Here is a 23,496-nt window from a genome sequence, read left to right as displayed (position 1 = left end):
CCTCTTCCAACAAATTAAAGTTCCAATAAAGCAAACACAAATATGCTTTACTACCACGGGTGTAGCTTACTACAGTAATAAAGGTGAGCCTAAATGAATACCTTTGCAAGGCTAGCGCTGCTGTACCTTGTCCTATTTGGGTGTGCCTTTTTATAAGAGATCACAAGAGAGAGAAAATGATAGACTGGGAGGCTACTTTGGAAGAAGCACCATTTGTGGCAGACTGCTACAGCAGAAGGTTCCGGCCACAGTGCAGACATTCTGATGCATGATGTTAACAAATGACAGCGAGGACCCAAAAACTCAGGAACCAAAGCTCCACGAGCCCAACAGGGTGTTGGAGCTACTGTTTTTTCCCCTCCAACACCACCTCCTGATGTGACATGGAAATTTCATCTTAGGGTGCTTGTGGCAAGCATCTGCCCAAAGAATAAAATTATAGAAGACCTTGGTGTGAAGACCAAGCGGTTCTTTGGATCCCAGCCCATATGAATAAATATGAGGCCTCTCTCCCCATCACTTCACTTTATGAATGTGCATGATTTGCTATTAAAAGGACAGCATGTGTTAACTGATAAATCAGTGTTGCTGAGAGTTAAGAGCACACATTTGTATGGAGGGGTGTTACAGGCTATTTTGGTAGTTGTGGGAAACAATAGGAAATGAAAAAGATGCAGCAAAGAGTAGTAACACTAGCTTTGTGTATTCAATTGTAAGTAACGCTTATTTCACCATCTCAAAAAGCACCTATGATGACATTTTGGTAATACATACAGGTTAGATATGATTAATTTTTTAATTGTGAATAATTGATTAAAAGAGAGTCGCTCAATCTTTGCAATTCTGCTGCTTTAGACCCTGGAATCCTGCTTTTGCTCCTTCCTCTGTTTAGGAACAAAAAAAGCCTATGGTTCTTTGCGTTCTGAAACACAATTGTGAATAGTTGGAAGTTTTCTCCAGTTAACTTTCAGGTCCTTTTTCAGGCCATTAATCAGTTGCCTAATGATTTTTGATGTACCTTTCCATTTCCTTCATCATTAAAAAAAAAAAACCATAACTGAGAAGAGAGTGCCTAATGAAAGCCAGTTTTGAATAATTAACAATTATTGAATAATTAAGAACTCACCCTCTATCCAAGCACTCAGGTGATGTACACCAGTCATTAAAACAACAAATCTAACTACTGATCAGTTGTAGAAAAACAATAAATAATCTTAAAACACAAGCAGTGTTCATTACAAATTAAGCTGTGAAATTAACAATTATTAAAAGCATGGGCAAATAACCGGGTTTTAACATGGCACCAAACTGAAAATAAAATTGGTGCCAATCTTATTTATGTTTTGAGTATCACTGCCATTCAATTTGTATGCAAAACTATTCATTGGCATGAATAGCTTACACCCCCCCTGAAATTATACAAATGATATATATGTTGTTCCAGCACCATCAGTGTGCATGACATTCTAAACGCAACAATTTCAGTGCATGTAACACTATATTTTTTTTAAAGGGGGGGTTTACATCTTGTTGTGGGGTGCATCCTAGTATGTAAAGGTAAAATCCATTGTCACTTCGAACAAATTGGAGGCTTCTCATGAAGTCAGGGGAAATGTCATTTCCATCCAAAAACCCAACCCTATGTATATTTACTTAGAAGTTCCAGTATATTCAATGGAACTTAATCCCAAAGGCACAGAGCTGCAGTCTTTTGTACACGAGTAATATTAATATGCTAGTGCCATTTGTTTTTACATGTTACTGATGTGAATATAGAAAAAAAAACATATTCACATATGCATAGGAGATGATAAATATGTGCTATGCAACTCCAGTTTGATTTTAAAGATAGATCTTCCAAAAGGCTTTTATCCCAATATTCCTCAGTAGGCTACTAGTGAATGAGTTCAGTTATCTGTAACAAGGAAAGTGACATGTCCGGAAGTAGCCAAGTGACTTGTAATAAATGTAGAAATCATAAATCGCTCACAAAATCCAATTGTAACTTCGCAGAATCAATTTGGCTGGTGTTCAGGCTGTTAATACAATCCATCACCCAATGAGTCAAACTCCAACAAGGAAAAAGAGAGCAAATGTTTTCATTGTGAAGTTAGGTCATGACTTCTTCTTTAACCCATCTATTTTTAATAATATTAATATTATGTTTTCTTAGCAATTTCCCCATAGCGTCAAGAGCAATAAAATGGGGGAGAAGGGACTGTCAACTTAAATGTTTCCCAGAATTTGTCACTTTCTTATGCTGAGTTGGACTTTATGGCTGGATCTTATTGTTGAACTAGTGCTGAGGGTTTTTTGTTTTTTTTACCAAATTCTCTTTAACTTTGTTTATTCTGCTGTTGCCTAGAGAATATCTTGGTTAGGTGACTCATAAATTATATAATAAATAAATAATAAAATCTTATGAAACTTCCCCTTTCCCCTTCCTACTTTAGCAGTAGGCCATCTACAAAAATGCCCTGACCTTTAATTTTAAGAATCTACTCTGCAGAAACTAATGAAACTGCAGTCAGTGTCTTATAAAACACAAAAATGGCATTTTATATCATAAAAATATTAAGAGCAACATTTTTAACATTTACCACTAAAATGCTTTTGCAAATTATACAAATGTATCAGCATAGCTGTAGATGAATAAAGAATACTATTTTTAAAAAAGCAACAACACTGTGTTGTTTTAAAGCTAGAATGCAATGGGGAAATGAAGATTACATTATATAATAAACGATAGAGTTGTCATTATTGCCTTTGCAGCTTCTATGCAATTCCTTAAGAAGTTTTTGTGGTTCTGAATATCCAAAACCCATTTGCCTATAGCTTAAGGAAAACAGCATCCCATGTCGACAAAGCATACGGAAAGGAGAGAGAGAAAGAAACAGAGAAAGAAAGAGAGAGAGGTTTACGTCCAAAGCCACCTTTACAAATAACTACCATGTGGGGCCAGTTTCCTTAGCCATGAAATAAAACCTGAAAACAGTTGGATGTGCGTTAGCAAAATATAACTGAGGTACCCCAACACCCCCAGCCAGAAATGAAAGGAGGAGGAGGAGGCGGCGGCTGGTCCTTTCCTTTACTGTGCATGAAATGCAAAGCGAGCACAAAATAAAATGAAAGGAAGGTGGTAGTGGTGGGTCAAGTACAAGAAAGGGAGTTTATACTCAAGGAATGCCTGGAGAGAGAGAGAGAGAGAGAGAGAGAGAGAGAGAGAGAGAGAGAGAGAGAGGAAGTGGACGTTGAGCTCGCAGCCACCAAAGCAACAACGGCGAGGCGGCGGCAGCAGCGCCGCCTCCTTCCTCGCAGACTCGGGGCTGAAATCCACAGCCGCCACCGCTGCAGCTCCAGCTCCCTTCTCGCCGCGGGATCAGCTGAGCGCGGGGATCACGTGGGCGGCGTGTCGAAGGTCACCGCGCGGCTCACAATGGAGCTGTCGGAGTCTGTGCAGGGCGGGCTGCAGCTCCTGGCCGAGCGCGGCTGCTTCTCCCCCCGAGCCTACGAGGCTCTGCTGCAGGCCGCCTTCGGTGCCTTGCTCGGCGGCCAGGCCGGCCAGGCCGCGCTAGGTAAGTGCTGCTCCGGGAGGAGCTGGAGCTCAGGCGCCGGGGCGGGGGGGAAGCTGCAGGGCGGCTGCTGTTGCTGCTGCCGCCTGGGGAACCGGAGAGGGAGAGAGAAGCAGGCAGGCCAGCCGGGGGAGGTGGCTCTTCCCCCGCTTCGCTCGGCTTGTCTCCCCGCAGCCCCGGCGCATTGTCAGGGCTGCTTGCTGCCCGCAGCTCCAGCACCAGCCTCGGCCGCTTCCCCTGAAACTCAGGAAGTGCTTTCTGCCTCGCCGAGAAAGGCAGCCGCCCACGTCCTGCAGCCAGTCTCGCTCTTTGTTTCTGTCTGTTATTGTTGCTGCTCTCCTCCATTTCCCGGCGGCTGTCATTTCCTTGCAGAAAATCAGCAGCGCTCCTCTCGCTCGCTCCTGGCCTAAAAGCCTCTTTGGCGAGGCAGCTTTGTGCTGGGTGTCGGTTCCCCTCCGCCGTCGCGTTGGTGTCGGTTTATTTTCACTTCCCTTCCCCCCCCCGCCCCCGCGAGTTATTTACTGCAGTCCCTGGGATTAGCGGCGTCATTATTATTATTATTGTTATTGTTATTTGCAAAGGTCAGGCTTCTAAACGGGTTGATTTATTTTAGGAAGGCTCCGTGCTGCAACCTCACGATCAAGGCTCTCTGGGCTGTGCATGAATAGTGCTTTCTTTTCACGTCATTGTTCCTTAATGCCGCTCTGAAACTGCATTCCATTATTATGATGATCATTATGAGGATGATTATTATTATTATTATTTTCCCGGCCTGTTTCCGTGCGGGAAACCCTGGATCGGTGACCGGCAGTCGCCTGCTGGCCAAGGGGGAGCTGGTTGTTGACGTTGGGCCGGCCGCTTTCGCTTAGCCGATGAAGGAAGGCGTTTGTTTGAGCCGCTCTGCTCGCTGCCATGTAGTCGCTCGCCTTCAAAACGCGCGGCCTCCGGTAGGAACTAGCTTGAACTGCAATTGCCGAATAGCAGCTCTGTTTACTCAGACGGGGCTCGGCGAGGAGGAGAAGGAGAAGGAAAAGTTAGAAATGTTGTGGCCAGAAGGGTTTGTAGTTACGGTACATCTGAAGGGAGCGCGGTATTCGGAGTAGGATAGTTAGAAAGGCATATGGCTTGGTTGTGTGTATGTTTTGTTTTGTTTTAAACTGACCTTGATTTAGAACTCAACCCTATGAAATGTTTTCTCCATCTCTTCCACGGGTGCATTTGGCAGTTTATAGGGGGGCAGGTGCTCCCCCTCATTGTATGAATGCAACATCCAAAAGCATGGCGATTTTTTCTTTGTAGAAATAAATTCTGCAATTTACATTTGTTTTATAACTCGATGCTTGCCAAGAAATTCCAGTAATGGATTGCATATTGAAACAAAAACAAAAAACGCTGGGAAGGAGGAAAACCAGGACACTGTGTTTAGAAAATGCACTAAATCCGTTTGTTTCTTCTGGATAACGTGCCAAATTCTGAGCCTGATGGGATAATTCCAGAGAAACTTATGCTGGAAACAACTTAGGCCAGGTTTGGGTCTTGGGAAAAGGCATTTTAAAGGAGAGCTGAGATTGCCTCTTCATTTGTTGTTGCTCCTTATGAATGAGGGAAACCTTATGAATGAGTCAATATCTTTATAGCTGTGCTTTAAGTATTGCCAATATGAAATGCATTATACTTTCCCAACTGTTAAAACTGGGCTATGCTAAGTATGGCTGCATGGAAAGTTTTTAGTCTCTCTCTGTTTGAAAGAACATTCCCCTGAAGTTATACCATCTTTGAAATTTCATTTATTTTTAGATCATCCAGACTTGGAACATATTGATCCAGCCGTATTAAAATATTGCCATGCAGCAGCTGCAACTTGTATAGTAGAAGCTGGAAAGCAAAAAGCTGACAAATCTGCCATAAGGTACTCCCATTTTAAAGCCCTTCACAGGGTTTGAGGTGTTTTAGTTTGTTTTTTAACACCAGCCATTGCTGTAAATCTTCCTGCTTGAGTTGTACTGGCATTTAGGCTAACACATCCTTTTGGTTTCCCTTTTAGTACTTGTTTAGAAGACTGTAAGTTTGACAAAGAAAGAATTGAACAATTTTGCACCGAATACCAGGTTTTCAAGCCTATTTTATTATTATTTTATTCCCATATTCATATTTTATTTGTTCTGTAGAAGATGGCAAACTTTTTTCTCTTCTTTGCAGAAAAATAAAGATACCTTGGAAATCCTATTGGGAAGGTATGTCAAAGGAAGCTGTTTTATTACTTTAAGGTTACAAACTGAAACAAACTTACTAGGGAGTAAGCCCCATTGAATACATCAGAACTATATGGCTAGAGTTTTGCTATTAATTTCAAATGCACCTTTAAAGTTAATATAAGAGGCTGCTGAAATGGATACAGTGGCGAAAACATAGGCACAAGTTGTCAAGTTGAGATAATTTGCACCCTTAACCCACTTTTGAAATACACTATTGATCTATGGAACAGTCACCTTTTTATGCCTGAAATGTGTGCAACCGCTTTTTCATTTAGCATAATATAACCTAATAAGAAAATGATGATTGTGTTCTTCAGTATAGGCAGATGTCCGCTGCATATAACTGATGTTTGTTGGCGTTTGGAATATCAGATCAAGGTAATTTAATAAGGGTACTGCTTTATTCTGGTTTCTTTATCTGCTAAACTCTGATACATTTTTTTCCTCTTCCCTTATTACTTTAGACAAATCAACTTCATAAAAATTATCGCCCTGCTTACCTGATGACCTTAAATGTTGAGGTACTGCACCCATTCTTATGTTTTTCCTCACCATCACTGAATTAAATATTACTTCAGGTTTTGCCAGATGTTAAACTTCTAACATTTGGGATTTTTGTTCCTTTAGAACAGTGACTCAAGATCTCAACCGGACATTAATTTTAGTTGTTCTATGGAGCAATTACAGGTATTTCTTCATATGTTTGTGCGGGTGTGACCATTTCAGGTGTCAGAATGAAATTTTCTATCAGGAATCCACCCAAACTAAAGTTTGCAAAAAAGTGTGTTGATTAAATATGTTACTGTATAATGGTTTGATTATGTACCTCACCAAATTGAGATTTCAGATTAACCCACATAGTAGCTATGATCTTGGAATCACATTTTAAGGGGGTTGGGGGGAACTGTTTCAATTGTAATACCTGAGAGGAAATTCACTTTCTGTAACTATATACTGTACATTAATATAAAGAGTGCAGCTTGCATTGACTTTGGCTAAATTGGGTTTGTGTAAATTGTTCAAGGATGGTAAACTGAGCTCTTTATACAAAGAAGTTCATTGACTACAGCAAGCAATAAACAAAACCTAACCCAAGCATTAAAAAGTGTAAAATTAGGTAAAGATTGAGAAGTTGAGCAAAAGAAAAGGGTTACAGGTTAATCCTGGGAATTATTTTAAAATAAAAATTAGTTTTACTTTCCATATTAAATTGAAATTTTAATCCATTGCAAATAAGTAAATATATTTAGGACTGCAACTTGAAAAGTTGATGAATTAATTTAATTGTTATATTAAACAGCAAGAAAGATAGCGAAGTTGTCTCTGTCTTTTGATACTTTTTATTTAATTTATTACAGTCATTTATATTCTGCTCTATATTAATTCAAGCACTTTCATTAAAAAAATTCTGTTATTAACACATCATTTCTGTTAAGAATGTTCAGTATCTACCCTTAACTAAAATATGACAGAAAGGCTGAATGTTTCTTAAAGATATAAAATAGCTGACCTGTAGGCATTCTTCTCAAAGTGTTAGACACCAAGTTTTCCAGATGTAAACTTGATCACCTTTGAAGACAACATTCACAGAACTAATATGTTCAAGTAACCCCACTATGTACAACAAATTACTTCTTTTCTAAAGTTCTTATTTCATGTTTTAGGATTTAGTTGGGAAACTAAAAGATGCAGCTAAAAGCCTAGAGAGAACAACTCAGCTGTAACTGCAGACCTTGGCAGACTATTGGATCCAAGAAGAAAAAGAAATTGTTTCCTAACAGTTTCATCTTTGAACATTAATATGATTACTCCTTGTTCTTACTTCATTTGATGGGATTTTGATAAAGCATTGGCTGTACTGAAATGGAATACCTACTTTCTAGCCAATGTTTCATGTTTTGTATGTATGTACAGTCAAGACTGTAGCATTTTTAGTATCATGTCTAATGGGAAAATGTTTATTTGTTAGATAACCAGATAATTGTCTTCTTCTTTTTTTTTCCTGTCCCCTTGTTAAATACCTGCTCCCTGCTCAGTCTTGTCCTGTCTTTAAAAACAAGGCTTTATTTCCCATTTCTAACCTCTAATAAAAACAGAGAGCAAAAGCAATAGAGAGATGATCTATTTTGTGTGCCACATCTATCAATAATAATGTGTGTTGATTGGGGGACTGGCGGAATGGTTGGGTTCTTCTGGGGGTCCCCACTATGGAGTCAACATTCCAAGAGTAACCTTCTCACCAGCAAAGATCACTTCGAAGGGCTGTGAGGCTCTGAACCTAAGGAGGCCTTCATTGTGTTGTAATTAAGTAGTCAGTCGTCTTGAGTCTCATTTTGGTGAAGTCACGTTGCAGCTTTTTGAAAAATAAATAAATAAATTGGCGATTCACACGCGAAACGAAACTGTCATGCCTTCATCTGTTTTGACCCGGATTTACTTGCTTAAATATTCAGTAGTTTATGTAGATAGACAATAGCTGGAGTGCCCTTAATTGCACCAGTGGGTTTCTTTTCACTTCAATGCAGTTGAATGGCTATAGATGGAATGTGACCAGCATTGTCTCCACAACTTTAAAACAAACAAAAAACAACTCCACCCTCGCCCCCATCTTACAACGTGGGCAGAAGCTGCTTTCCCAGTTGGTAATTATACACCCCCGGCTGGGAAATGGGTAGCGAGACAGCTCTGGTTTACAGCGAGATCCATGATCCGAATTCCCGTTTTTCCTTTCATCTTCCTTGGGCTCTTTATACCATCGTGGAAAGGGCAAGAGGAAACTGCCCACCTGAGAGGGAAAACACCCGTTTGCTACTCTTTGTTGGGGAGTGACAAAGAAATAGACCAGCGTTTTCTGTACCAAGCCCATAAGAACCTGGAGTGTTCAGTTTAGGATATCGAAATCTTCTGGAGCTAGACGTGGTGAGTCCACCTGAAAGGATCCCTCCCCATAAGTAGAACCATGTCCGCGTTCACGGTGGCAAAGGAACGGATGAAAGGCAGAGAAGCAAAGTGCCGAAGACGCTGCCATCGCCTCCTGGCTTAGACTCTTCCACATTTCTTATTCCGGGGAGGGTCGCACGCGGAAGCGGGTCCTTTTATCAGCCTTCAGCCGGCTTGGAGAGAAGAGATTTTGGTAAACCAAACAAACATCCTCCCATCCCTTTCGGTTCACACCATTTATCGTTGAGATATTATGATTATTATGATTATTATTATGATTAGCGCGAGGTGGGGTGGAAGCGAGCTTGCAATGGGAGGCACCCCATCCGCGACCGAGTGAAGCCGGCGCCCCCCTTTTCCCAGCCTGTTTTGCACCCCGATCCTCAACTTCCAAGCTCTGGGTTTGGCACTGGGAAGAGAATCCGCGCGTGGGTCAAGTTCCTCGGTGCTGCGGTTACGCCAGGGTCAGTCTCTCCATCCCTGGTGGAATCGGAGAGCTATTTTTAATTATAATTTATTTATTTTAAAAAATGAATGAATGAATGCCTCTATGCCGGTTACTATTCGCTTCCCATTATAATCCCGGCGCGGAGGAGAATCCGATATGCTCTCTAACCTTCCATTTCCCTGCGTCCTGTTGAGAGGGAGACAGGGTTGGCAACAAGGCATCAGAAATAACACACGCGAACGGGTCAAATTGTGACGAGGAGGGCGCTGCCCCAGGTTTGTCTGTCCCGTGTGTGTGTGTGTGTGTGTGTGTGTGTGTTTGTGTGTGTGTGTGTGTGTTGGACGTTTGTGTTCCCAATCGATGGCTGAGGAGGACCAGAGTGTGGCTCTTTCCCAGGCGTGGCAAGCAGCACAAGCCACGAACCCGGGTTAGGAACGTCCCTTCCGACGTCTCTCGGGTGTGCCAGTCTCCGCACGACCCCCGCCCTTCTCTCTTTGGGAAGTGGGGGGCGAAGTGGGGGGCGGGCGGGCTTTTCCCAGCTCCTTTTCGATGGTTGCGTTTCTTCTGAACGCTTGCCGAGAAAGGGACGGCGTCCAACAGCGTCCAGCCTTAAAAGGATCGCCTGTGGAATGGAAGGATCCCCACACGCCGCGACCGACCGACCGACCTCGGGGCAAGGAGCGCCTTGTGCTGCGTTTTGTTCTCAAGCGACGTTCAGTGTTGCGAAGAGCGCAATTGTTCCTTGCCCAGAAGACGCGGCTGAGGCGCGGGGTGCCTATTTTCGAGTTGGTTCCCTGGGGAGCCTCTTCTTCTCCTCCCCACCCCACCCCACCCGCCCACGCACCCACCCGCAGCGCCGGGCTGCCTGCCCCCGGGGCGCGCCATTAGGTGGGATTCTGCCGCCGCGATCTGTGGAAGGAAATCGTGCGAGGTGCGCGCGAGACAGCGAGGGAAGCGGGGAAAGTGCGGCGAGGAATGCCTGCGAGGCAGCGACAGGGTGGGGGAGGGGAGGCAAAATTGTGGTAGGGAAGGGGTGGGGTGGGGGTGTTCGCGGAAGACATTTGTTGCCTCAATGCGATCATATTTATCGCCCGTGACGAAACGTGAGGTGGCAGAGCTGGTGTGGAGAAGGGAACTGATACGACGAAGAAAGGCGGGAAACGAGACGGCGTGTTCAAGGCCAGGAAGACCGTTCGCCAGTCAAGGGGAAATGGGTGGTTTCGCGGGGCTGGGGGGTCAGGAACGCTCTTGTGTTTAAACACGTTAAAGAAAATAAGAGATGAAGGGACGGGAGGGGGGGGGAAACCTCGTGTGTCTGAGGAATCTCAATTGGGGTTGTGGAGGGAGAAAAGCCCAGGACGAAGGATGAGGGCACTTTGGGTGGGCAAAAAAAGGCGCGAGGGATGGCGAAGTCAAAGCCGCGTGAGAGGGAACCGAAATAAAGGAAGGAAATCGGGATCGGGTCCTTAGAAGGAAAGGAAGAGAGAGAGACAGGCGTGGAGAAGGGGGGAGGGGGTCAGTTTTCAAACATTTCTAGGGTGTATATAAATCGTGAGACGAGAATGGTAAAAGTGGAAGGCGAAAGGAGGCAAAGACTGGGGGCGCTGGATAGGAAATACCAGGCGGAGGAAACGGGGGTCGCGTGGGGATGTGCAGGGCGGGAAGAGTGTTGGGACGCACTGAGGAGAAGCAGCTCGTCTACAGACGACGCGTGGATCGGATGCCAAGGCGGGAAAATATAAGGAAACGAGGGGCGGAGGTGGAAGCGCAGAGACGCAGCTGCGGGTTAGTTCGCCTTGGCCGCACGTTGCACTTCCGACACCCACGACACCTGAAACGCCTTTGCTGCGCAAGTCTCCTGTCGCGTCGCCAAAGGTCTTGCCCACAGCAGCTTGGGAGCGGCAGGGGGCAATTTTGGGCGCGGGCACCCAAGGAAGGCTGTGGGGCAACGACGGCGGAGGAGCGCCGCGTCTCGTGCGCGCGGGAGGGAAGCCACCAGACGAGACGCTTCGAGGACAAGGGGACCTTTGGGTGCCACCTCCAGATATTAAAATGGTGGGTTGCGGAGTTGGGGCCACCGTCGTGTGAGGAGGGAGAGGTGGCAGCAGGCGCAAAGAGCGGAGTAGACAGGTTTAGATGAGGGGAATGGACTAAGCCAAAAGGTGGCAAGCTTCAGTTTATTGTGCCCTGGGGCGGGGGGCGGGGTGGGGGAGACACACACACACACAGAGAGACATATTTAAGGAATAGATAGGTGTCGGTCAGAGAAGGAGCAAATATAGAAAAGAAAGAGGCGATAGCGGGGGGAGGGGAAGCAGAGAAAAAGAGGTTTGTGTGTGTTGCAGTTAAGCCAGAAGAAAAGAGAGAGGGATTGTGCGCGTGAAGTGACAGGGTGTACAAAATGTGGGGAAACGAGAAGGAACGGGCAAAGCGACTCTACAAGCGTGGAGTGGGTGTGTTCGGGGGGAAGAAAATGAATAATACATTTTGTGTGTGTGTGAGAGAGAGAGAGAGAGAGAAGGGGGGGAGGTGGAACAAGCGGCAGCGGCAGCTCAGCAGCAGCAGCAGCAGCGTGAGCGCGGTGGAGAAAAGGAGGACTCGGCGAAGTGTGTGTGGAGCGGAGGGAGGCGGAGGACCAGGCGGAGTGCGGGGAGGGGGGGAGGGGAGGGGAGGGTGGCGCGCGGGGAGGGGGAGGCGGCCGAGCCGCGGGATTGGGTCACAGGGAGGCTGACGGGCTCCGACTACACCGACACTAATTCCCAGGCCACCCTTAAGGAATGAGGAGCCCCACGTGATCCTGGCGGGGCGGGCGAACTCTGAGCCATTTTGGGGACGGTGTCAGTTTCCACTGTGTGCCTTTCAGCGTTGCATTTTCCACCACCAGCAGCAGCAGCGGCAGCAGCCAGCAGCCCCCTCCTCGCCCGCCACTCTCCCTCCTCTCCCCTGGCTCCCTCCACAACTATGAAATAATCACAATTATTTTTTTTCCCTCGTAAAGGGAAAAAAAAAGAGGAGGAGGAGGAGGAGTGGGAAGGAGGGAGGGAGGAAGAGCCTCCCTCTCCGAGGGGCCGAAAAAAGGAAAGAAAAAGCAGAGCAGAGGGGGAAAGAGATTGCGAGGCGAGTGGGTGAAGGGGTGGGGGGGAAGCCGAGGAAGAAAAGAAAGAGCGCAAGAGACAATGGGCTGGCGGAGGAGGAGAGGCAAACCATCCGGATTAGAAAGATTTTGAGATCCCAGCACTGGAGCTGCGCATTGAGAAGGAGGTGGGGAGAGGCAGAGAGAGGAGGCGAGGGAGAGCGAGGGCTGCGGGGGGGGGGGAGGCAGAGCCAACTCCTGGGGCGGCGCAGGGATCCGAGGGAGGGGGCTCGGTGGCGGAGAGGAGCCCGGCTGCGGGGGAGCGAGCATGAGCTGAGCTGAGCGCGGCGGCGGCGGCAGCCCTGCGCTCATTGCAATTGACAGCGTCTGCAGTTCATTTCAAGATGGCCGCTTGGCTCACATTCATTTTCTGCTGAGCGACTTTTAACTTTCATTGTCTTTCGGGGCGGTTCGGATCGTCGCCCGCCGGCTCCTTCTCGCGGGTACGTATCCCCGGGCGCGGCTGCCCTCCGGGGGCCGGGGGGCGGCGGGGCCTGGGAGGCGGTTTCGGGGGGCTGCGAAGGGGCGCCAGCCTTGCTAGGTGTCCCCGGGCTCTCCGGGTGGGGAAAGCGCTGACAGGCTGCTCCATCTCCGCGCTGCCTCCGCGCCCTCGCCCTCCGCGCAGGGACCCCGGGAGGCGCGGCGGCGGCGGCGGCGGCCCGTGCACTGGCTGGGGCGACGCCCCCCCTCCGGCGGATTTCGGTTCCTTTCCTCCCTCGGCTCGCCGCTAGCCCCTTCCTGGGCACATGGCCCCGCAGGAGGATATTTCTATTTTCAGCCCCTGCTCGCCGATCTCTCTGGGGCTCCTTTGTTTAAATGCAGATTTCGATTGAACGCGGGCGGTGCATGAAACCTGGCGCTGCCTGGGTCAGGGGACGGCGGCTGCCTGGCCAAGAAGCGCCTCGCAGGGGGTTTCAGGATCCCCGCAGAGCCCCCATCTTATAGGGATGGGTCCCCCCCGAGGGGGCGATCCCGCTGGGGGGCTGGTCGCGCTCAGGAGGGCTCTCCCAGGAATTTTATTAACTTAAGTTTGGCGGACCCCGGTGTGGGACTGGATGGCTCGTAAGATGGCGGTTCTCGCTCAGCTTGCAGCTGGGCGCTTTTTCTCGTGTGTGCGTAAATTGTTAAAGTTTCTGCGCTTTGGGGACGGGAGGGCAAAGCTGGGAAATTAACTTCGGGGGCACAGGGGTTTCTGCGTTAATGCGAGTTTGCCCTGTGCAGACGGAAGAGATTTGGGGAAGCTGAGATGATGGGACTTGCAGGATCTTCCAGCGCGGTTTTCTTTTTCTCTAACTGGTTTTCTAGCCCCTTGTCCCGCAGTCCTTCCAAGCTGGGTCAAGGCAAGTTTAGTGGCAACGACTTGCTAGTATGCGAGGTGTGATGGGTTTGCTCCTGGCGCGAGAAACGGAGCACACGTCCACCTAACCTAGCTTGGCCTAACCTCGCTTGACAGGGTAGTCCTGGCAAAAGGAGTTCAGGAAATAAGTCGGTGCCATCAAAATCCTACGGGTAAAATCCCCCTTTGCCCCCAAACCTGGGAGAGACAGACATGTGGTCAGAACACCTCCATGGCGTTCGTTAAAGCTCTAACATTTTTCTTGCCTCCAGAACTCAGGAGCACAAGACGCAGCTAAGTATTGGGGGAGAGTTTGTTTGGAAATGAGCCTCCAAGGAGGAGGAACACTCTCTGAAAATATAATATGGGGCGGGAGGAGAATGGGATGCGTCCGTATGTGTAAGGGAAGACTTTTGCTGGAAGTTGGCGGATTCTGTGTGTAGCCTCTTAACCTTTAATAAGTTTGGACACCGCGCTGGCTGGGAAGGAACCAGATTTTGTGGTAGCAGGAGACCAGCTGGAGAGTCCCATTTGCTACTTTTAGGAGCTTGGCTCTAAAGGAGGAGGATTTCTGCCACTGAGCACATTAATTTCTTCTCTGGAAGCCGCTTCCCTCCCGCACTTAAAGATGGATTTCAGCCAGATATTGGGAAGAAGGAGCACGTATCTTATTGGCAACACATGTGGGCATACATGCCTTCCAGAATCGGTTTTCAATCGATTGATTGATCGCCATCAGGATTTAGGTCTGCTGTAAGAATTCTAAGGTCTCAAATACATGGCAGGTGAAGGAAGGGCTATCTGCCTGTGTGGCTGTTGGTGCAAAGGGTGAAGCTCTGCTCCATCGAGGCTTACCTGGTCTTCGGGTCGACTTCGCTCCCTTTTCAGCTGCCGGCGCAGATGCTTTGTGCTCATTCACGGGGTACCGTGAGCCTTCATAACTAGAGCTTGCCCCTGTATTTTGAAGTAACCCGCGCATGGCCTCCAGGCTGGCTGTCATAGCAAACTTCACCCTCCCCTTGTTTGCACGGTTGAAGACTTGCCTGGCGAGCGAGAGAGCGCCTGGAATAAAATATATTCGCTCGTGTTAAAGGTCAGCGTTTCTTGACTGTATGCACGCCGATCTTAACATAAGGAGGGGGCGGGGAATGAGAAGTTGAGCTCCCCTCCAGGAGGAGGAGTTGGCGCGTTTGGGAGTGAAATGCTCTTTATGTTTACGCGCAGTGCAAACTGTGTGTGAACAGAAAGGGGGGTGCGTGTGCACACGTGTGTGCTGGCTGGCGTCTTTCACTGTTGTTCTTCGGTTCAGTTTGCTGGTTTTCAGACCCCGGATTTCAGAGATAGCTTCGACCATGCCCTGGGGAAGAAGGCTAACTTGGGTCATAAATAATATGCGGTTAAGGGAAAGAGCTTCGACCAGGGAAGCTTCACGGCTGTTGGGAGTTTTCTTTCAGTTAGGAAGTCCTTTGTGAAATAAAACATGTTCGTCTCTTCCGAAAGACTGGGCTGCTTCGGTGAGTCTCAGCGCTGGAGAAGAATTGTAAGGCGGCCGATTAAAAGAGCCATCTACTTGCCCCAGTTGTGAGATATTTAGGGTTTCCTTCACGAATAAAAGGAGGGCAGGAGAGACTGGTTCAGGTCAGCTAAAGAAGGAGTCTTCCTCCTGGCTGAGGGCATGGAGGGAAATCGCGGGCAAGAAGCCAAGAGCCGAGACTGGCGAGATCCAAAAACTCCAGGCTGCTCCTTTGTTGATACTGTTGGAGAGATCTTGGAAAATCCGCACACAATGCATGGGAGCGCCCAGCCTCGCTGCCACCCTCGAGTTTAAGGCCAAGGCTAGCGCCTCTGCCCCGGGCCTTCTTCCCTTTGGGGAATTTGTGTGTGTGTGTATGTAAGAGAAACATTTCCCCCTGGTGCAGCGTTTGCTTCCCTCTCCCCAGAGAAGCAGCTGCTGGCTTGCTCAGGTTGTCTCTGCTGCTGCCAGTCCCATCTCCTCCTTCCTCCGCGCAACGCGAGGGCTTTTGCTCTTTCCTTGGCCAAGTTCGGCCGGGATTGCGGGCTCTTTGCAGGGAAGGTTTTCGCCTTGGTTGCGAGGGCATCTGCTGAGATCAGGGACCTTAACCTGGGCTCCGGGGCGGCAGGCGCCTTCCCTCCTGCCCGGCTGCCTCTGGAGCTGGTGGCACCGTCAATTGCTCTGGTTCAGCAACCTCTGGAAATGACACTCGGGCCGCTGTGCTGGTCTGGGACGAGGTGCGGATTCAGATCCGCGACTGGGCTGAGACGGGCCAACTTGGAGCCCCGTCCCGGCGCAGACACGGCTCGTTGGAGAGGGCAGGAAACCGGAGGCTGAGCTGCTGCCGCTTCCTTGCCCGGACTGAGTCGACGTGGATGGAGGCCCCTGCGAGGAGCTGCCGAAAGGGCCGGGAGGAGCCTCTCTGCTCGGCCTGGCGCACACCCCGGCGCTGGCTCAGGCCGCCCCCGAGGCCTCCCCCTCCAGCGCCGCTCTTGGCCTCCTGCCCGGCCCCTTGGCGGCGGAGGGGAAGGAGAGGAAAGGACCCCCTTTCCCGGCCCCCGCCACGCCCCCTGCGCCTTTCCTGAGGCTGCACCCGCCCCCCATGCGCACACCCGTGTCCTCTTCTGCCCACCCACCTCCCCTCCCGGGGGCGGCACACCTAGACCCTCGCTGCTCGCAGGACTCTCCCGGGCCACCTTCCTGGGCGCACTTTCTCTCTCCCTCTTTCCTTTCTCCGCCACCCCCCTCCACTCCCTCTTTCTCTCCCCCCTCCCCTCCCCCTCCTCCTGGTGCTGCGCTCCGGGCGGTGGCAGGATGCCAAGTGTAAGTGTAAGTTGCTATAGCAACCCCCTCCAGAGCGCGGTTCCGAAGGCGCCGCCGTCCCGAGCCTGTTGGGCTGGCGGCAGCGAGGCAAGCGGAGCCAGGCGACGCGGGAGAAGAAGCCCAGTTCCGCCGCGGCCCGATCCTCTCCTGCCCAGCCTCGCCGGTGCCAAGGTGCAAGGCGAGCCCCCGGGCGAGCAGCTCCCTCCCTCCCTCCCTCTCCCCCCTTCTTCTTTCTTCCTCCTCCTCCTCCTCCGCCCCCTCCCCTCCTCCCCCCTCGCCGGAAATGCCCAGGGCAGCGTCCGCAGCTGCACCGGGATCCGGCGCCTCCTCCTCCTCGTCCTCCTCGCCTCTCCCCCGGCCGCGATCCTCTGCTCCGGCAAGCGCCACCGGGGTGCCCTGCCCGCCGCGGGAGAAGGCCCCCGAGAAGCCCCGCACCCGCCGCCGCCGCGCCAGGCCAGGCGGGCAGGTGGGCACTGGGCAGAGCAGCAGCCCCTTCCCTGCGCCCGGGCCTCCCGCTTTGCATTACAGTTCCTGCCTCGCCAGCTTCCCGCCGCCGCCGCCTTCCGAGTTACATTTCCGAGGTTTCCTCTCCTCCTTGAGGAGGGGCGAGCGGGAGGCCGGGGGCTGCCTTGCAAGCCAGAAGGGGTCCGGAGGGGGAGTGGAGGTTGCGTGCGCCTCGGAGACGCTTCCCTCCCGCACTTAAACGGCCCTCCTGTGTGCCTTTCAGAGCTGCAAAAATGCATCGCACCACCCGCATCAAAATCACCGAGCTAAACCCCCACCTCATGTGCGTGCTCTGCGGGGGGTACTTCATCGATGCGACCACCATCATCGAGTGTCTGCACTCCTGTAAGTACCGTACGGCTTCACACGTGCCCTTAGCCCTCCAGGGACGCAGATAAAGGCTCTGGGCCAGCAATCGCACACCCCCGCCAGCCTCTGATCCCTCGCAATAAAGGTCTGCTCCCATTTACGTGCGGTTGCCAGTGGCTCCATAGTCTTGTAAACATGCCCTATATATCTTTAAGGGACTCCCTCCGGCTCTTTGCAGCTCCTTCGAGATTTGGCCCCCTATCCAAATAATGGTTACCTTTGCTTGGTGGCTCCGGGTTTAGAAAAGTCTCGTTACTTCTTTTAATAGCTGGAAACCTCGCCTTGACCAAAATCTTGCCTCTTCTTTTCTCTCTCTCTCTCTCTCTCTCTCTCTCTCTCTCTCTCTCTCTCTCTCTATTTTCTTATAGTTTGTAAGACGTGCATCGTGCGCTACTTGGAGACCAGCAAGTATTGCCCTATTTGCGATGTCCAAGTTCACAAAACCAGACCCCTTTTAAATATAAGGTAGGCGAGAGACAACTGAACTGCTGTGTTTCATTTCAGGTGATAAGTTCAGAGGGTAGCGTCGCTTGCGCGCTTCTTTGGATTGCCACCTCTTCATCACACGTTGGGATCTGGCTGGAGATGTCAGTTTGCAAACTGAAGTTCATGTGTGAAGGGGGAGCAGGCATTTAAGTCCTGTCGCTCCTTGAATTCCCTCCAAACCCAAACCCCAGCTTCTTATATGTTTATGGATACGTACTTTATTCTTGCCTTGCCTGACCAAACTGCTAATTATTGTCAGTTCCAGCTAACCCATCCCACTCATATATTGTGCTGGTGGAGAAAGGCAAAAGTTAGATTCATTTCAGAAGTCCTCCTTACTTAGCTGCATCGCCCTTTGCTGTTTAGGGATGGCGTCTCTTGATTAGCTGCATGCATTTTAGACAGTAACACTGTGGCAAGTAGGTTTCCGTAGACAGAATTGTTTCCCACCTAGGCAGATAAGTATCTGGTGTAAAAGACTTCTGTCTAAACTATTTTTAAATGTTGCGGGACTTTGGGCTGACCATTTGAATCTGTTAGAAAATACTCTTTCTTTGCTTTGGAAAGTGAGGTGCAGTTTGGATTTTAATACTGGCACCCTTCTAAATTTGAGTGTCCTGGGATTTTATATTTCAGATCTGATAAAACTCTCCAAGACATTGTCTACAAGTTAGTGCCAGGCCTTTTCAAAAGTAAGTAAGCCCTTCTTAGATTAAGTGACCACCACGAGCACTATCTTGTATGAAAGCCAGAGTATACTAAATGACAAATGTGTGTTCTCACTCAGATGAAATGAAAAGAAGAAGAGACTTTTACGCTGCTCATCCGTCTGCTGATGGTAAAAGCTTCAATATCTTTCTTTTGTAGACATAAAACTGTCCTCTTACTCAAAAGCTTAGGTTGTTAAAACATTTCCCCATCTATTATTCCCCTAACATTTCAGTGACAAAATACGGCATAATTAATTTAAAGGTTTTTAATACATGCTACAGAGAGTTATCTCAGTATTTGCAGAAATAATCTTAGCTGTGAGAGAGATTCCCCTCTTGATGAGGTTTGTTCTCATTCGAATTTAAAGATGTAAATGACTGTGGAAATTTCTGTGCAGCTGCCAATGGCTCTAATGAAGACAGGGGTGAAGTTGCAGATGAAGACAAAAGGATTATAACAGATGATGAGATAATAAGCTTATCCATAGAGTTCTTCGACCAAAATAGGCAAGTTGTGAACACAATAATTTACTTTTATCTGCACATTCTTAGATAGCTCTTCTTTGTTATAATTGTATCACTCTTCTTCCCAGACTGGAACGGAAAGGAAATAAAGAGAAAGAGAAACCCAAAGAGGAGGTAAATAACTTTTACTTTCTTTGGAATTTAACAGATCCCTTCTTTAGAAAGTAGTTTAGATTATTTGTTTGCCCCAGCTAGATTAATAGTTATTTTTATCCCCCTAAAGAAATTAACACTGCAGGCAGCTATTGTACAGACATTTATTGTTTCTTCTTGGCAACTAAAATTAAAAGGGAACTGATTGATGGTCCAAAAACTTTTGTTTCCTTCTAGTTTTCTTTACCCAAATTTTTTTTGAGAAGGAAACTTGTCATATATTGCAAACAAACCCTGGAAAATGTGTGCTACTACATTTTGACTCTCCTTATTAACTGTTCTGCATTTTTGTTATTTTGATTTAGCAATTAGCTTCTAGTTTCCAGCTATGCTTATGTATCTCTACTACATTTACACTGAATTCTTAACTATATGCCTTATTTTTTTCCCCTAATCAAACACCCTTCCCAGGTGAATGACAAAAGATATTTGCGCTGCCCTGCAGCTATGACTGTAATGCATCTGAGAAAGTTTCTCAGGAGCAAAATGGACATACCCAATACTTTTCAGGTACATCTTTTGTTTATTAAAGGGGTGATAGTGGTAGAAGTTCCAGTAAAATCTGGGCTCCTGGCATTTAATTTAAATGAATGCTTTTTACTTAAAAATGTATTGCCACAAACTTACTAAGCAACACAGTGTACCATGTTAGCTAGTGGTTTGCTTTGGTTTATATACATAAAACAAGTTGTTAATGTAGTCCTCTATTTTCAGAAACCGGAGAATCAGATAAGTATCCCCCAGTGTTTTGCTCTGTGCTGTCAGATCACAGGTTGCTTTGTCCTTGAAAGATCAGAGCCTGAGCAGCATTTAGACAGTCGTTTTCATGCTAAGGTTGCTCAATAAGCCTTTGCCTAATGGCTTTTGCGTCTGGGTTATAAAAAAACAACACAGCAATCACCAAAACCCTTAAATAAAATACTTGAAGTATTGGCTCCTTAAGGGCCGATCAGCAATCCCATTAAAGCCTAGGACTCAGGAAAGATAAATTCCTCCTTCCCAACAAATGTAAGTCTAAGTACCTGGATTTAAATCTTTGATTAATTTAGGTCAATGGGCTTAACTCATTTAAATTTGGAGCCAGGTGGATATTTCTTTGGCGTGCACGTTGATGCCGTCGCTTCCTCCCCACCCGTGTAAAACGAAGCTCAATTGCATCTCTCCCCCTAGATCGACGTCATGTATGAAGAGGAGCCCTTGAAGGACTACTACACGCTCATGGATATTGCCTATATTTACACCTGGAGAAGGGTAAATAGTGCAGGGGGGAAGGCTTGGAAGCCCCTGCCTGGAGCGAGGTGGCGGACCGATGGGAAAGAAGCGCCTAGTCTGAGGACGTCCTCCTCTTATTTTATTTATTTTTCCTTGCAGAACGGCCCCCTCCCTTTGAAGTACCGGGTGCGACCAACTTGCAAGAGGATGAAGATCGGCTGCCACCAGCAGGATGGGCTGAACCACAGCGGCGAGCTGGAAAGTGACTCTGGGAGCGAGAAGGCGAGCAGTCCCGCGGGAGGCGGCCCGCCCTCCACCTCCTCCTGTTTGCTCAGCCCCGGCACCCCGGTGCAGTCCCCGCACCCCCAGTTCCCGCACATCTCTAGTACTATGAACGGAACCAGCGGCGGCAGCAGCAACCACCACCCCTCCTTCAGCAACAGAGCCCGGAAAGCCTCGGTCAACGGCTCTTCTGCCACGTCTTCGGGCTGATGCGCCGAGCGCCTCTGGGACTCCAAAATCTCCACCGTCTCTTTTAGACCTGCTCTGTCCTGTCCCGTCTCCTTCTCTCCGTGCCACTCAGCTTTCTAGATGCTATCCCGCCGTGTGACTGTCCTCCGAATTGCTTTAAGAAGGGAGAGGGACGATCAGCGGAACCTCCCACACGAACCTTAGATATGGGAACTTTTGGATATTAAAACGAACCTCGGGCTGTTGTGAAAACGGGGGGATTTGAGCTATGAGCGTCTCCGTGGATTTAGAAAGAGGAGAAGGAGGAGAGGAGTTTCTTAAGGACTAGCAACGCTATAAACCCGGATAAACTATAGAGGAAGAGGAATGCTTTTTGGTTTTTGCCACATCCTTCGTGGTTTGGACGGGATTCTCTGGAAAATGGATGCATATCAATAATGGGATCTAGTTTTTTGCTAATCCAGACTAACTTCTACGTTTAAGATCTCCGTTGTTAATCGTTATTTCACTGTTTTGTAAAACTGCGGAAAGCAAGTGGATTTCCCCGCCACCCCACATCTTCATAATCTTCAACAAAACCGGATTGGAGAAAAAAAAAACGCATAGAAGAACTATGCATCTATGTAGCCATGTCACTGTGAACAACAATTTCCTGCTTTATTAGCCAGTTTTATTTTCTTTGATTTTCTTTTTTTTAAAGTGTTTCACCCATAACTTGCCTACTGCAGCACAGAAAGGATTTAATAACTGGGGGAAGGAGGGGGGCGAGAAAAGAAAAACCACAGAACAAGAAAAAAATATACTATTTCACTTTTTACAACCTGTATGCCTGAAGGCGGGTATTGCCGTTTATTTTACTGGCTTGTTTAAAGAATGAAAAACAAACGAGGGGGGTGGGAATCACATTTTTTTGGAGGGTAAGAATCAGGTGGCATTTTGCATTTGTGCAACATTGCCACGTTCTTATTTGACAAAACAGGAAGCAGTATTGTATGATATATTTATAAATATTATAAAGAGAATATTGTGTTTCTCGCCCTCTCGACGCGGTGGTTCCGTTTCCCTGGCTAGCTCGGCCCTTGGTGACGCCTCTTCTTAGCTCCTTGCTGACGACGCAGATACCAGCTTTCCCCCCTAGTGACGCCTGAAGGCTGCGGGGTCGCAGGGAGCAAGCTCAAGCCGCGGTTAACCCGGAAGCAATTGGCCATCTCGAAAGGGTTTTACGGGCTTTGTCTTGGTTCCAAGTAGTATTTCCTTTCATTTCTTACTTTTTACAGAATGTGATTCATTGTTCCAACGGTGCAGTGGGAAAGGATTCAGGAGAGCAGGAGGCGACGCCAGGAACACTAGGGCGCATTAAATATTTCATTAAATTTTATTATTTGGTGTGATGGGTTTGTGTTTCCACCCTTAAAATATAAAAAAGCACAGGAAATCACACAAGAAGCCATAAAATATGCGGGAATCTATTTGATTAAGTTGTTCTTTCTTAAGAAATCAGCAAGTTGCTGGATGAAGGCTTTTAGTCTAAATTTGTTTTAATATATATATATCTGTATGTATGTATATGGTACAGTACTAATTTGGTTAAAAATGAACAGGTACTCTGATATTTCCAATAAGCTGCGGGGAATCCCTTCTTCAAGGCGGGCCTCTGAAGGCGTTGCGTTTGGGAAAAGAAGGACTGTTTTAAAAGTTAAGCGTTGTGAAGAGCCCCCAAATACTCTTCAGTTTGTGCTTTGCTTTTGGTCAAACGTTGTGTGTGTGTGTGTGTGCGTGCGTGTGTGTTCTTCACTCACCAGTTACGCATTCGTGAGGGTGGTTATCCTATATGACTATTGTTTTCATGTTTGTACGGGGAAATTGTAGCTAAACATTTCATTGTCTCCAGTCTGCGAAAGAAGCACAAATTCTATTGCTTTGTCTTGCTTACGGTCATTAAATCATTACTTTTGCATATACCCCGTTGCTACTTCTTGTGACGTTATATAGTCAATGTTTAAGGGTATTATTAACTTTCGAATGCCTCCAAAAAGAGATCCGGAGATCATGTTCACCGGATTTAACACTTAAAGTTTAACATTCAGCTTAACTAAATGGAACTTGCAACCTATGAAGCTTGCAGTCCTATATACACGCTTTCCTGGGAGATAGCGCCAAAGATCAATGGAAAGCAAAGATATTTCCTTCCTTCCTGGTAAAAGTAGTTTGGATTGTAGTCCTTCAGCTGCTAATGTAAATGTGAGATATATACTTTGAAGTAATGTCTCTTTCAGACTAATTCTTTTTTCGTGATAGACGTAGTCACAAGCACAAAATCAGTTTTAGGTAGCCGAATAAATTTTTAGTTGGGCAGATCAAACCAATCCAAAAAGAGATTCTAAAAGGGGGAAGTGCGTGTTTCCAATGATGATATAAAATACAGTTTGAGAGAATAAGGTTCCTCTCATGAATCAGAACAGCTTCCAGGGAAAACACATAGACACACACATCCCTGTTCCCTTATTGTTTCACAATAAAGTATCTTAGAGAGGTAAATTAGGTCT

General features: G+C 47.7%; 1 protein-coding gene and 1 long non-coding RNA gene across 2 annotated transcripts; one reads left to right on the top strand and one right to left on the bottom strand.

The window, feature by feature from the left end:
* Positions 1 to 782: 782 nt before the first annotated feature.
* Positions 783 to 2,735, bottom strand: LOC310690266. Its single transcript, XR_014518014.1, has 2 exons — positions 1,795 to 2,735; positions 783 to 922 (listed from the first exon to the last, which is right to left on the bottom strand). It is a non-coding gene; the product is annotated as an uncharacterized lncRNA (long non-coding RNA).
* A 182-nt stretch (positions 2,736 to 2,917) lies between these two features.
* LOC310690348 (polycomb complex protein BMI-1) lies at positions 2,918 to 22,911 on the top strand. The gene is made up of 18 exons (XM_083469107.1): positions 2,918 to 3,575; positions 5,370 to 5,481; positions 5,617 to 5,680; positions 5,772 to 5,806; positions 6,145 to 6,205; positions 6,292 to 6,348; positions 6,455 to 6,514; positions 7,492 to 7,547; positions 12,183 to 12,476; positions 17,248 to 17,369; positions 17,762 to 17,858; positions 18,516 to 18,571; positions 18,667 to 18,717; positions 18,988 to 19,096; positions 19,183 to 19,228; positions 19,679 to 19,777; positions 20,438 to 20,518; positions 20,639 to 22,911. Exons 1-18 carry the CDS (start codon positions 3,437 to 3,439, stop codon positions 20,969 to 20,971), a joined length of 1,872 nt encoding a protein of 623 aa, XP_083325233.1. The 5' UTR covers positions 2,918 to 3,436; the 3' UTR covers positions 20,972 to 22,911.
* Positions 22,912 to 23,496: the final 585 nt, after the last annotated feature.

The sequence above is a fragment of the Podarcis liolepis genome (assembly GCF_965112155.1).
Source record: "Podarcis liolepis genome assembly, chromosome: 12".
Lineage (NCBI taxonomy): Eukaryota > Metazoa > Chordata > Lepidosauria > Squamata > Lacertidae > Podarcis > Podarcis liolepis.
This window is presented reverse-complemented; position numbering and strand designations above follow the sequence as displayed.

Bases quoted from the DNA above. Each gene is read 5' to 3' on its own strand.
- LOC310690348 (XM_083469107.1), top strand. From the start codon at position 3,437: ATGGAGCTGTCGGAGTCTGTGCAGGGCGGGCTGCAGCTCCTGGCCGAG. The intron at 7,548-12,182 runs GTAACTGCAGAC...ACAACTATGAAA, and splicing joins CTAGAGAGAACAACTCAGCT to TAATCACAATTATTTTTTTT. The intron at 18,718-18,987 runs GTAAAAGCTTCA...ATTTCTGTGCAG, and splicing joins TGCTCATCCGTCTGCTGATG to CTGCCAATGGCTCTAATGAA.